Here is a 14,369-nt window from a genome sequence, read left to right as displayed (position 1 = left end):
TTGTTTTATTCTGCTAATTGGTAAACCTTCTTTAGTTTCCTACCATGCCTCACAATGCCATGTCTTCTAATCCCTCTGTAAACATTGGTTTTGGAGTAATTCTATTTCAGTTTGTCTTGCTGTTACAAATACCACTTTGGGATGGGTGAAGTACAAGGAGGGTCGATCTACCTTGAAGCCTGGATAGTATATTGCATGGTGATATAAAGATACCATTACCACTGAGGGAGTGCAAATTTGCATGTCAAGCTGCTGAGTATTTTTTGCATAACTCGTGGATCATACAGTTGATACATATTATTTTTCTGGAACAGAGGACGCTAGAAAAATTAAATAGATCTGCCAGAATCTATTAGGAGAGAAACAGAGTTAATCTTTCAAGTCCATCTGAACTGAAGGGAGGTAGATTATGTTAGGACTGTAGAAATTGCAAATCAGATGGCACAGTGGTTAGCACTGCTGCCTCACGGGTACAAGGGCCCGGGTTCGAACCTAGCAAGGGTTATTGTCCATGTGGAGTTTGCACATTCTCCCCATTTCTGTGCGGTTCCCTTCCCCACAACATAAAAGGATGTGCAGGGGGGGTGCATTGGTCACGCTAAATTGCCCCTTAATTGGAAAAAAAATCATTGGGTACTTGAAATTTCGGGAAAAAAATAGAAACTGCAACAAAAAGTAAAAGAAACAAACGGAAATTCCGTCAGAGCGCACCTTCCTCCACTTCTGACACACAGTCTATGGACTCGAAACGTTAACTCTGTCTCTCCTAATAGTTTCTGGCAGACCCGCTGAGATTTGCCAGCGTCCTCTATTGTTTCAGATTCCGTGGTTTGCAGTATTTTACTTATTTACTTTTCTGGAGCAGTGTCTCTGATTAAACTTCCTTCTCTTCCTCTTTGTGCTTTATTTCTCCAAGTCCCTGGTGAGGTGGTGGTTTGAGTACCCTTCGGCTCTATGTCTGCTTATCCTTGTCCATTGCCATTTGTCAAAGCTGTGAACTTACTGAAATGAAAATCGCTTATTGTCACGAATAAGCTTCAATGAAGTTACTGTGAAAAGCCCCTAGTCGCTACATTCCGGCGCCTGTTCGAGGAGGCTGGTACAGGAATTGAACCGTGCTGCTGGCCTGCCTTCGTCTGCTTTAAAAGCCAGCAATTTAGCCCAGTGTGCTAAACCAGCCCCTAAAAATCTCAGCCAGTATGGGAATTGAACCCACGCTGCTGGCCTAGTGCTGTATCATGAACTAGCTGTCTAGCCAAGTGAGCTAAACCGCAGGGTGCTGCGGTTGCAATCTACCAATAAAATGCAAGTCATTCATAGAATTAATCACAGAAGGTTACTATTGCTCCACCCTGCCTCTTTGAACGAGCTTTCCAATTTGTCTCACATCCCTGTTTTCCCCAGAACCTTGCAATTTTGTCATATATATTTGGGCAGCACGGTAGCATGGTGGTTAGCATAAATGCTTCACAGCTCCAAGGTCCCAGGTTTGATTCCCGGCTGGGTCACTGTCTGCGCGGAGTCTGCACGTCCTCCCCGTGTGTGCGTGGGTTTCCTCCGGGTGCTCCGGTTTCCTCCCACAGTCCAAAGATGTGCGGGTTAGGTGGATTGGCCATGCTATATTGCCCGTAGTGTCCTAAAAAGTAAGGTTGAGGGGTGTTGTTGGGGGTATAGGGTGGATACGTGGGTTTGAGTAGGGTGATCATGGCTCGGCACAACATCGAGGGCCGAAGGGCCTGTTCTGTGCTGTACTGTTCTATGTTCTATATCGTTATGTATCCTTTAGTGGATAGTTACTACTGAATCTGCTTGCACGGTGTTTGCAATAATTTGTTGCATAGAAACGTTACTCCCTATTTCCTCTCTTTTTGCAAGTTATTTTTAAATCTGTGCCTTCTGTGGCCCTCCAGACATTGGAAACAGTTTTTTCCTTGTTTATTCTTTATCAATACCCTTCATTCTTTTGAATACCTCACACAGTACTAGTCAATTGATAGTACAGAACTTTGAGTATTGCTGATAAAAGGAGACATGCCATCAAAGCTTTTCATGCTGCACTGCGCCAGTTTTCAAAGGGGGGCAATGATATATCGTAAATGTGAAAATCAATTGATACCTTCATGGCAAGAATTTGTTCTCACATCTGTCCTGTTGAGTGCTCTTGACAGTATGTCCTTTTTTCAGTAATTCTACAGTCTCCCACTATTGTTTCTCAAAATCTAGGTGGTCTACCCTAATCCCAGTCAGAGGGACATGGGCTGAATTATCCTCTTCGGAGGAGGCACAAAGTTGAAGCATTCTGAATCCCAAGGCACTTCACAAATTGATTTTCTGCCTGTTTTATACTTTATTTATTTTTGGATGGTTGGAGCAAACAGACATGATTAGAACAACCCAAATGCTCAGTGAGATTTGATGACAATGTGACATGAATGAATTAAAAATCACATTAGGAGAAGTCCAATTTTCTGTGGGGAAAGTTTGAAGCCCTGTCCTCCAGCCGCTGGGGGGCGGACCGCGCAGCATAACCCAGGGCCGATCTTGTCGCCGATGTCCAAACACGTTCGCCGCTGATTGGGTGCAGTGAGTAAAGGAGTCGCTGATTGGTCGGGGGAAGCCGGGCGCTGTTTTGAAGATGGCGGAGAAAGTGGAGAGCGCGCCGGGGCCGGAGGAAAAGAAGCTGAAACTCAGCGAGCCCGCAGCCCGGGAGCCGGAGGGAAACCAGGCGCCGGCCGAGCGGAGCGGCTTCAATCTGAACGGCTTCAGCGTGAAGAAAATACTGAGGGAGAGCGCGAGGGATAAAATCGTCTTCATTCACGGCAAGGTAAGAGCGGGAAGGGGGCGGGGCCCGCGACATCTTTGGGGCGGGGCCCGCGACATCTTTGGGGCAGAGGGCGGGGCCCGGGACACCGTATTTTTGCTAAATTTGGGACCAAAGTTGGCCAGTTTTCCAGATGATGTCTCACTAAAACCCCATTCAGTTGTATGCAAACGTCTTTATTCCTGCTCTGTAATCCCCTGCAATAAAAGCCAACATGCTATTTGCCCTCCTAATATCGTTCTCCACCTGTACCGGCACACTCAAGTCTCTTTGAACTAATTAGCCTTTACAGGGTTTCACACCTTTCTAAATGGGCGGCATGGTAGCACAGTGGTTATCACTGGATCCTCGACTTTCTAACTCACAGACCACAATTAGTAAGAATAAACAACATCTCCTAAACAATAGTCCTCAATACCGGAGCCCCGCAAGGCTGCGTGCTTAGCCTCCTACTATACTCCCTGTACATACACGACTGCGTGGCAATATTTGGTTCCAACTCCATCTACAAGTTTGCCGACGATACGGCCATAGTGGGCCATGTCTCGAATAACGACGAGTCAGAATACAGGAGGGCGATTGAGAACCTAGTGGAGTGGTGTAGTGACTACAGTCTATCCCTCAATGCCAGCAAAGCTAAAGAGCTGGTCATTGACTTCAGGAAGCAAAATACTGTACACACCTGTCAGCATCAACAGAGGAGGTGGAAATGGTTAGCAGTTTCATATTCCTGGGGGTACACATCTCCAAAAATCTGTCCTGGTCCACCCACGTCGACCCTACCACCAAGAAAGCACAACAGCGGCTATACTTCCTCAGGAAACTAAGGAAATTCGGCATGTCCACATTAACTCTTGCCAACTGTTACAGATGCACCAGAGAAAGCATCCTATCTGGCTGCATCACAGCCTGGCATGGCAACTGCTCGGCCCAAGGCCGCAAGAAACTTCAGAAAGTTGTGAACACAGCCCAGTTCATCACACAAACCTGCCTCCCATCCATTGACTCCATCTACACCTTCCACTGCCTGGGGAAAGTGGGCAGCATAATCAAAGACCCCTCCCACCCGGCTTACTCACTCTTCCAACTTCTTCCATCGGGCAGAAGATACAAAAGTCTGAGAACATGCACGTACAGACTCAAAAACAGCTTCTTCCCCACTGTTACCAGACTGCTGAACGACCCTCTTATTGACTGATCTCGTTAACACTACACCCCTGTATGCTTTACCCGATGCCGGTGTTATCTAGTTACATTGTGTACCATTCCCGTACCAGCCTCCCCGGACAGGCGCCGGAATGTGGCGACTAGGGGCTTTTAACAGTAACTTCATTGAAGCCTACTCGTGACAATAAGCAATTTTCTTTCTTCTTTTCTTTTTTTTGTGTACCTTGTGTTTCCCTATTATGTATTTTCTTTTATTTCCTTTACTTTTCATGTACTCAATGACCTTTTCAGCTGCTCAGAGAAAAATACTTTTCACTGTACTGTACACGTGACAGTAAACAAATCCAATCCAACTGTTGCTTCACAGCTCCAGGGTCCCAGGTTTGAGTACTGGCTTGGGTCACTGTCTGTGCGGAGTCGGCACGTTCGCCCCCTGTCTGCATGGGTTTCCTCGGATGCTCCATTTTACTCTCACGGTCCAAAGATGCGCAGGTTAGGTGGATTGGCCATGCTAAATTGCCCTTAATGTCCAGAAAGGTTGGGTGGGATTACGGAGATAGGGTAGAAGTGTGGGCTTGGGTAGGGTGCTCTTTCCAAGGACCGGTGCAGACTTGATGGGCTGAATGGCCTCCTTTTGCACTGTAAATTCTATGATTCTGCTTATCTATTTTTATGACCAAAGTGAACGTCCTTGTGTGTAATAGCACAATGATTATCACTGCTACCTTACAGCGCCAGGGACTCTGTTTCAATTCGCTTGGGTGACTGTGTGGAGTTTGCATGTTCTCTCCTTGGGTTTCCTCCAGGTGCTCCGGTTTCCTCCCACAGTGAAAAGATGTGCAGGAAAGGTAGGGAAGTGGTCCTAGGTAGTGTCGCTCCAGACTCAATGGGCCAAATAGCCTCCTTCTGCACTCAGAATTCTATGGTTCTGTAAAATGTAGGAGCAAAGTAGGCTATTCAGCTCATCGAGTCTTATTCGCTGTTCAATTAGATCATGACTGACCTGATATAATCAGTCCTTGACCTCACTTTCCACTTTATCCCCATAACCCTTGATTCCCTCACTGATTAAAAATCTGCCTCACCCAGCCTTGAACATAGTTAACGAACCAGCCTCGACAGCCCTCTACGGTAAAGAATTGTATAGATTGGCTACCCACGGAGAATAAATTCTTAGTCGATTCTGTCTTAAATCGGTTTTCTGTTTTCCTTGTACGAGCACATCCAAGTGTTTTAAACATCAACACTTATAAGTTTTTCACATTTAAAAAAAAATAAAAATTCTGCTTTTCTTTTCTTATGACCAAAGTGAATGACTTCACAGCAAGCAACACCGGCAGCTGAAAGTATCAAGCCGGATCTGCAGTAACATGGAACAATGAAACTCACAATATACTATGGCGCAATTGATCTTTTGGAATCCATTCTTTGTCCAGCCTGGCATCATTTTCGAGCAGGAAGCAAAACTCCACTGGGTAATGCTTCCATTCCCAAAGCTCCTCCTTGGCGCCACTTCACTAAATCTCCTCGGTACACTCTCCAACACTTTGACATTCTTTCTACTGTTTAATCTCCAGAATGGGATGGAATATTCCGGTTGAGGCCTAACCTAAATTAATATTGGAATTTCTTCTCTGTGTCTGATTTGAAGCTGTCAAATTATGCCCAAGTGTCCTCTGAGTCTAGTTAGAGTACACCTAAATTCAAACAGGCAAAAGCAGCATAAACAATCAGGCCTCAAAGAAGTGCTGAACTCACGATATCCTTTTGAGTTTTGATATTTAAGTTTCAACTCATTTCACATTATCCATTGTTATGGGCCAGGGTTTAGAAAACTCCAAAGTATATCATGGAGTTCACCTGACCTACAACTGTTTATTAATTTTGGTTACGAGGAGCACAAGGGTCTACCTTTCAGGTTTACTCAACAGAGGCCTGAAGCACTTTAATCAAAAAAAAGGTTTATTCTACGAATTTAGTTAACATTTTTCTAAACACACACAGTAAGTATTTTTATCAACGACAAACATAAATACCCCACACAGCTGCAGTACTCTATGTATACCCTTAATAAATTTCCCCCTTTAAGCTGTTCCAATTTGATAACAAGATCCCATAAACCAGAAACCTCTTTTCAAAGGTGTGGCCCAGCACACAACACTCAAGACCTGGTATAGGTACTTCTTGTTTCCTGTCTAAAACAGCAGGTTTGAATTCTTTCCAAAAAGCAATGATTTCTTTTCAAGTTACCAAGTCAGCTGGAAACAGCTTTTAAAATGCAGAGAGAGAGATTTCAGGATACTTATCTGTCTGAATACAGCAGCCAAAAGTGAAAATGAAAACAAAAATCTCAGAGTCACAAACAGCCCAAACCAAAGGGAAAGTAAAACTCAGAGTCACACCCAAACAATGACATCACTGAAACCATGTGATAAGACAAAACATTTCTTAAAGGGACATTCCCATGACACCATGCACTCAATTACAGCATAGTTAAGAATCAAGGACACACTCCAATTTTTAAGTTGGCTTATTAAAGGCATTCAAATAATCAGAAAATGAGAAACAAATTACAATGAAGACTATTGTACTTAATAAACCTAAGTATATCTAAGTTGGAGAATAGTTACCTATGCATGCTGGGGGCGTTGTTTACTCTCTCCGACTCTTCGGTCTCACCTCTGCGTGTTTCCGACAAAGTCTCTGAATATTTACAGCCTTCTTGAGTGAACTTTATCCGTTTTGGTCGGTGACGAGTCAGGACACCCCCATGAGTCTCTGTCTACCTTTGTTGAAAGGAGGCTCCCCACATATGGAAAGCCGTCCACATTTTCCAGGATCTCACCACTGATCTTCACTGATGGGGAGGTGTTGTGCTGTGCGTGCTGGTTGGAAGAGGACCTTAGTATTCTGGGTGTTTAGTGATAGTCCCATTGCCTCATATGCTTGAGAGAAGGAGTCAACAATGACCTAGGGCCTGGTTTCTGAGTGAACGGGCAAACGGATTGAGGTTGGAATGATTATAGCTTTGGACTGAGGGCATCCTTAGTCGAAGAGGTTCTCATCTGCTCTGTAGATTACCACCACATCATTGGATGATTTGCTGGACATGAGCTGCAGTAGAGCAGACAAGAAGATGGAGAAGAGAGTTGGTGCAATATACAACCTTGTTTGACCCCAGCCTTCACTGAAATAGGGTCAATTGGTGATGAGGATCACAACTTGCCTGCCATCGTGAAGTAGGCAGAGGAAGGCAATAGATTTCTGAAGGCAGCCAAATTTGAGGAGAATACTCCATAAGACTTCACCGTTAACAGTGTTAGAGACTGTAAGATTGAAAAAGACCATGTACAGTGGTTGCCGCTGTTCCTTGTATTATTCTTGGATTTGCAGTGAAATAAATATCATGTCTGTGGTGCCTCACGCGTGAAAGCCGCACTGCAACTCTGGAAGAAGGTCTTTGGTGATAGAAGAGGTGCTTTGCAATGATCTTAGAGTCACAGAGCTTTACAGCACAGAAAGAGGTCCTTCGGCACATCATGTCTGTGTCGGCTATCAAGCACCTAATCCCTTTGTACAGTGCAACTAAACACATTCTAGCATCTGCCGTAATTTGCTTTTAAGCACCTAATCCCATTTGCCAGCATTTGGACAGTAGACTTGAATGCTAGGGGGCAGGATTCTCCGCCCCGCCGCGCCACATTTCTGCCCCGACCGGCCGGCAGGATTCTCCGTCATGCTGGCCGGTCAATGGGGTTTCCCATTGTGGTGCAGCCCCATGCCGTCGGGAAACCCCCAGGTGCCGGCGAAACGGAGAATCTTGCCGATGGAGAATCCCGGCCATGGTGTTTCAAGTGCTCCTCTAAATACTTCAGAAATGCTGTGAGGCACTGAGTTTCAGATTCCCACCACCCTCTGGGTGAAAAAGTGTTTCCTCAAATCAGTTCTAAATCCCCTGGTCCTTAACTCTATGCCCCCTGGTTATTGACATCTCTACTAAGGGGGAAAATGTCTTTCTTCCTATCTACCTTCTCCATGTCCTTCATAATTTTGTACACCTCGATGAAGTCCCCCAACCTCACCAACTCTGCCTTCTCTGCTTTAAGAGAGACAATCCTAGTCTAACCAGCCTCTCTTGATAGCTGAAACACTCCAGCCCAGCTGGCATCCTGGTGAATCACCCTTTCTAGTGCGATCACATCTTTGTGGCGACCATAATTGCACACAGTAATCTAACTGTGACCCAACGAGCATTTTATACAGCTCTATCATAACCTCCCTGCTCTTATATTCTATGCCTCGGCTAATAAAGGCAAGTATCCCATGTGCCTTTTTAAAAATAAATTTAGAGTAACCAATTCATTTTTTCCAATTGAGGGGCAATTTAACGTGGCCAATCCACCTACCCTACACATCTTTGGGTTATGGGGGGGGAAAACCCACGCAAACGCGGGAGAATGTGCAAACTCCACGCGGACAGTGACCCAGAGCTGGGATCGAACCTGGGACCTCGGCGCCGTGAGGCAGCAGTGCTAATCACTGCGCCACCGTGCTGCCTCAAAATTTAATTCCCTGGCCAGGAATGTTATTCCCTTGTTTGGTTGAATCCTTCTGCCCATCCAATCAACGAGAGGTTTGTTCACCAAATCTCAAAGAAGAAAGAATGTGGAACAGATGTCCGAGATAACAAGAGTGAACTCTGGAAATTTGGTGAATTCCTCTGAGCGAAGGGGAAGCTGGGGCAGCATGGTAGCATAGCGGTTAGCACTTTGCCTTCAAAGCACCAGGGTTTCAAGTTCCAATCCCTGCTGGGTCTGCACGTTCTCCCCGTGTCTGGGTTGGTTTCCTCCTGGTGCTCCGGTTTCCTCCCACAGTCCAAAGACGTGCAGGTTAGGTGGATTGGCCATGATAAATTGCCCTTAGTGTCCAAAAAGGTTAGGAGAGGTTATTGGGTTAGGGGTATAGGGTGGAAGTGAGGGCTTAAGTGGGTCGGTGCAGACTTGATGGGCTGAATGGCCTCCTTCTGTACTGTATGTTCTAATTTCTCCAAAATCACAGCAAGAGATTAAGGGATGAGATTATAGAATGGTTACAGCATGTAAAGGGTCCATATGGCCTATTGTGTCCATGCTGGCTTTGTGCAAGAATAACTCTCCTGCCCTGTCTCTATAGCCTTTCAAAATTTCTTTCACTTCAGTTGCTCATCCAATTCCATTTTGAAAGTCACTTTTGAATCTCTCTCTGCTTCACTCTCAGGCAGTGCATTCCAGATCCTATCCACTCATTGCATGAAAAATGATTTTCCCCGTTTAACAGCAAGTTCTTGACCTTTCTGGCAATGGCAACAGTTAGCCACTATGTATCTAGACACCTTGCGATTTTGAACACCTGTATCACACCTCCTCTCAAACCTCTCCAGCGAAAACAACCCCAGCTTCTTCAAATCAATAATAATAATCTTTAAAAATCTTTATTATTGGCACAAATAGGCTTGCATTAACACGGCAATGAAGTTACTGTGAAAAGCCCATTCCGGCACCTGTTCGGGTACACGGGGAGAATTCAGAATGTCCAATTTACCTACAAAGCACATTTTTCGAGACTTGTGGGAGGAAACTGGAGCGCCCGGAGGAAACCCACACAGACACAGGGAGAACTGCAGTCTATCTAGAATCTACGGATTCTATCAAACACTCCCAGGACAGGTACAGCACGGGGTTAGATACAGAGTAAAGCTCCCTCTACACCGTCCCCATCAAACACTCCCAGGACAGGTACAGCACGGGGTTAGATACAGAGTAAAGCTCCCGCTACACTGTCCCCATCAAACACTCCCAGGACAGGTACAGCACGGGGTTAGATACAGAGTAAAGCTCCCTCTACAGTGTAGATTCTAGATAAATGAAGGGCCTCACCCCTGGAACCAGTCTCATGAATTTTCGCTACAACCTCTCATCCTTCGTAAACAGTGGTTCCCAGAATTGGACAGAATACTCCAGTTGAGGCCGAACCATGTCTTCCTTGCTTTTGTACTTTATTTTGTCCATGGATTAAGCCCAGGATTCCATTTGTCTTTTTAGCCACTTATTCAACCTGCCAGCCACTTTCATTGATTTGTGTGTATAAACCCTCAGGCGTTTCTATTCCTCCACCCACTTTAGAATCATACATCTTAATATTGCCTCTCTTCATTCTTCCTACAAAAATGTATCTCTCCACGATTCTCTGAATTACATTTCATCTTCCGTGTGTCCGACCATTCCTAAGCCTTTCTAAGTCTTCTGAAGTCTATTGCTATCCTCACAGTTCACAACAGCTTTGTGTCAGTTACAAATCTCGACTTGTGCCCTGCCTACCCAAGTTTAGGTATTATCAAGAAAAGCAGCGATTCCAGCACTTCTACCTGAAGGATAACACTTTCACCAATCTGAGAATCAACTATTCAACTCTACCATCTGCTTCCTGCCACACAACCAACTTTGCACCCATGCAGTCACTGACTCTTTATTCCATAGGCTTCAACTTTGCTTGCAAGTCTACTATGGCATTTTATCAGTTGCTTTTTGGAAGTACATTGACTCCACATTAACCGTGTTACCCTCATCAGCCATCTCTATTACCACATCAAACAGCCCTTGTGACTGTTAGAAGTGATAATCCAGGACAAAACTTTAAATATTTTCCATCACCAAGGTTAAACTAATTGCTGGGATTTTCCTTTTGTAATTCCTTTTGGGGGTATTTAATCTCAAAATCTACTTAACATTAATTTATCTTTTGAGACTTTATTCAGGCAATAGGAGACAATTTAGTGATGTCACTCAGGAAACATTTATTAAACAATAAAAGTTATACATAATAAAGCTAGGGAGCAGCTTTACTCGCTCAATGGAGTTCTTACTTCCCGATTAATTCTAGGGCTAGAGTCAACATGTGGTCTTCTCTCTCTCTCTGGGGTCCTCTGGTCTTCTACTTTCAGCTGATAAGCAGTCTTCAGTTCAAATTCAGCGCGCTGGCAGCTCGAAGCTCGTGCTTTTTAATTCTTTCCAAACCACAACCCATGTGCATAATCAGTGATGTTACTGATTCCTGTTTGGCTAGTGCAGTGTGTGATCAGACCCTGTTTTGGTTTAAGGGGTCAGGATAAGTTTTTGATGTCATCTACTGATACAATTTCCTGTTGTCTCCTGACTAGCCTTATAAGGTGTCATTTACTTTGTCGCTCTCATTATAACGTTTTCTGTCATGTCATTAAATTTGACAACTTCTAAGATAATAGGGGCCTTAGGATAGTTTTGATGTCTGTTTATTTGCGATAAGAGACCGTGTGATGTCCAATAACACCAGGCTCATTGGTCCAGATGTCTATTTGATCAGTAGGCATCAGTATTACATGTCCTGTAGAAATCTTCATTGAGGCAGGCCTTATCAGGGAATCCTGGTTTAGAGAACTGCTTTACCACTCTGTTATATCCTCCAGTGCTTGGTACAAGTCAATTAAAAATACAAAGTGATGCCTTACAAAAATTACAAAGTTACAGAAATTATCCATTCTGTATGAAATACATATAAAATTTATGCTGAGAAGTGATTGGTGTGCTAAAGTTAAGACAACTAGATTCACGTAAAATATACCATGACACTTAACTAGTATATATTCCTTAGTCATAAATGTCAAAAGGACTACATAGCTACAAGAGCTAATTACAGATCTTAATTCTAAACTTACAGAATCAAAGATGTTTACATGCTGTGAAAGAAAATGATTGCTTCTTCTTTTAAAACATTACTAAGTTAAACTATACTAACTTAGGACAAAAGGCCTTTTGATCTTGGGGGGATACAACTGTTAAGTTTTAATGGTGAAGGAGGTTGATGGTCTGAGACCAGAACTGTTCAACCCTGACTTCTTGCATCACCGACTTGAGCCATATGGTTTTTCTCTCTTGTTAAGTGTGAATGAGACTGCCAATAAAGATGTGCTGGTGTCCCGTGATTCAGCATAATACAAAATTGTGTTAACATAATTCAATTGCTTGATTATTACACATAACTAAACTGTAAATAATTATCAAACATAAACATTTCTCAATTTTTCACACTTTTTAAGCAAAGGTATAAGAGTTGGAGTTCTCCAGTTCTCTGGCAATACCTCTGTATCGAAGAAGTATTGGAGGGATATCGTCAGTACCTCCACAATTTCCTTCTGTACTTCTCTCAGTATCCTTGGATGTGTTTCATGGTTTTGATGACTTACCTATTTTTAAGTACAGCCAGCCTTTGTCATGCATACTCTTCATCATTTTTACCGCAGCCAGTATCTTAACCACATCCACTTTCACTATGATTTCTGTAGCATTTTCCTTGGTGCAGGCAAAGCTCTCATAGAGTGCTTTAGCCATTCCTTCTCTCTCTCTCTCTCTCTCTCTCTCTCTCTCTCTCTCTCTCTCTCTCTCTCTCTCTTCCCCCCCCCCCCCCCCCCCCCCCCCAACACAATGCATAGATCACCGTGGCCCCTAATTGACTGCTCCTTTCTATCTCCTTCATTTGCTTGTTGCATCTTTCCTGCTTGTGGCACTGTTCCTCCACTGTACCCAAACCATTTTGTCTTGTAAGGGTAGCCCGTTGTTCTGTTACAGTTTCTGTCAATTTAATTGGACCAGATCTGTCCCCTCATTGAAACGAAACCGACTCCAATTAAGTATTTTTACTCTAGAATTGTCCTTGTCCTTCCCATAACTGACCTAAACCTTGGAGACACGGTGGTGCAATGGTTAGCACTGCTGCCTCACGGCATCGAGGACCTGGGTTCGATCCTGACCCCTGGACAATGTCCGTGTGGAGTTTGCACATTCTCCCAGTGTCTGCGTGGGTCTCACCCCCAAAACCCAAAAGATGTGCAGGGTAGGTGGATTGGCCACGCTAAATTGTCCCTTAATTGGAAAAAGTAATTGGGCACTCTAAATTTATTTTTAAAAATCTAAACCTTATGATGCTATGAACAACCAGCCTACTTGGCTCACCTCATTACCCAGAACCAAATCTAGCATTCCTCCTTCCTCATTGGGCTGGAACTGTACTGTATTGGTTAAGAGTTGGGAGTAAAGCATACAACAGGACAATCGCACATAGGGCAGTTCCAGGAGAGTTCACAGAACTCAAACAGTAACTTAGTCTGTATAGTATTCTGCTTGTTACCTTTCCACATGTTCATCAATAAACCATCATTCTAGTTAAGTCACCAGAAGTATTGTGTGCATCATTGCACTGGCAAGGTCACAGGACACAACAACGGTATATATTAGGATAATTGAAGTTCACCATTATTACTGTTTTGGTTTTTGCTCCTCTCTGTAATTCTCTGTTTTCTCCTCTCTATGTTTCCCACCAGTAGGTGGCATATAAAATGCAACCAGTAGTAATGATGCCTCTTAAATCTAATCAAATAGACTCTCCTTGACCACATTTAATTTTAATAACCTTTATTGTAACAAGTAGGCTTCCATTAACACTGCAGTGAAGTTACTGTGAAAGCCCCTAGTCGCCACATTCCGGCGCCTGTTCGGGTACACTGAGGGAGAATTCAGGACGTCCAAATTACCTAACAGCATGTCTTTCGGGACTTGTGGGTGGAAACCGGAGCACCCCGAGGAAACCCACGCAGACACAGGGAGAATGTGTGGTTTGCACAGAAAGTGATCCAAGCCAGGAATCAAACCTGGGTCCCTGGCGCTGTGAAGCAACAGTGAGAAGACATTCTCTTACTTTTTCACTCTCGCTCTCTCTAATGCTCATGCTCCACGTCTGTGCGCTCTCGAACACTCTTTATAATATTCTCCTTAATCAACACTACCAGCCATCCTCCTGTCTTTGTTTCCCTATCTTTCCTAAACCTCTTGTCTCCAGAAATATTAACAGTACCTAGCTCTCTCCTTTATTGATGCCAAGTAATCCTATCACAGTGTGATTGTGTATCTGCTGCTCACCGATCATATTGACTACGCTTTGTGCACTTATGTATACTCTCTGCAAAAGATTTTTGATCTTTTTTTTAAACAGACAATTTTATTGAGGAATTTTTGGCTTTGTAAACAGTAACAATATACATTAGCGTGCAAATACCAATTACAAAAAACATAGTGCAAATAACAGTACCACTCTTGCAAATAGACCCGCCTATTCTTCCCCCCAACTCTACACTATTCTACCCCCACCCCCCGCTGACTATTAGTTCCCCGCGAAGAAGTCGATGAATGGTTGCCACCTCTGGGCGAACCCCGATAGTGATCATCGTAAGGCGAACTTGATTTTTTCCAAGCCGAGAAAGCTTGCCATGTCCGACAGCCATACTTCAGTCCTTGGGGGCTCTGAGTCCCTCCAG

At 44.0% G+C, this 14,369-nt stretch overlaps 1 protein-coding gene across 1 annotated transcript in view; it reads left to right on the top strand.

Annotated features, from left to right (window-relative positions):
• The first annotated feature begins 2,595 nt into the window (after positions 1–2,595).
• Positions 2,596–14,369, top strand: part of dcps (decapping enzyme, scavenger) — a 94,083-nt gene continuing 82,309 nt past the window's right edge. Inside the window, exon 1 of the mRNA XM_038778841.1 lies at positions 2,596–2,824. Within this exon, the coding sequence (XP_038634769.1) occupies positions 2,636–2,824 (189 nt within the window). The 5' untranslated portion in view covers positions 2,596–2,635. The remainder of the gene's footprint in view (positions 2,825–14,369) is intronic.

Source organism: Scyliorhinus canicula, chromosome 19 (assembly GCF_902713615.1).
Source record: "Scyliorhinus canicula chromosome 19, sScyCan1.1, whole genome shotgun sequence".
NCBI lineage: Eukaryota > Metazoa > Chordata > Chondrichthyes > Carcharhiniformes > Scyliorhinidae > Scyliorhinus > Scyliorhinus canicula.
This window is presented reverse-complemented; position numbering and strand designations above follow the sequence as displayed.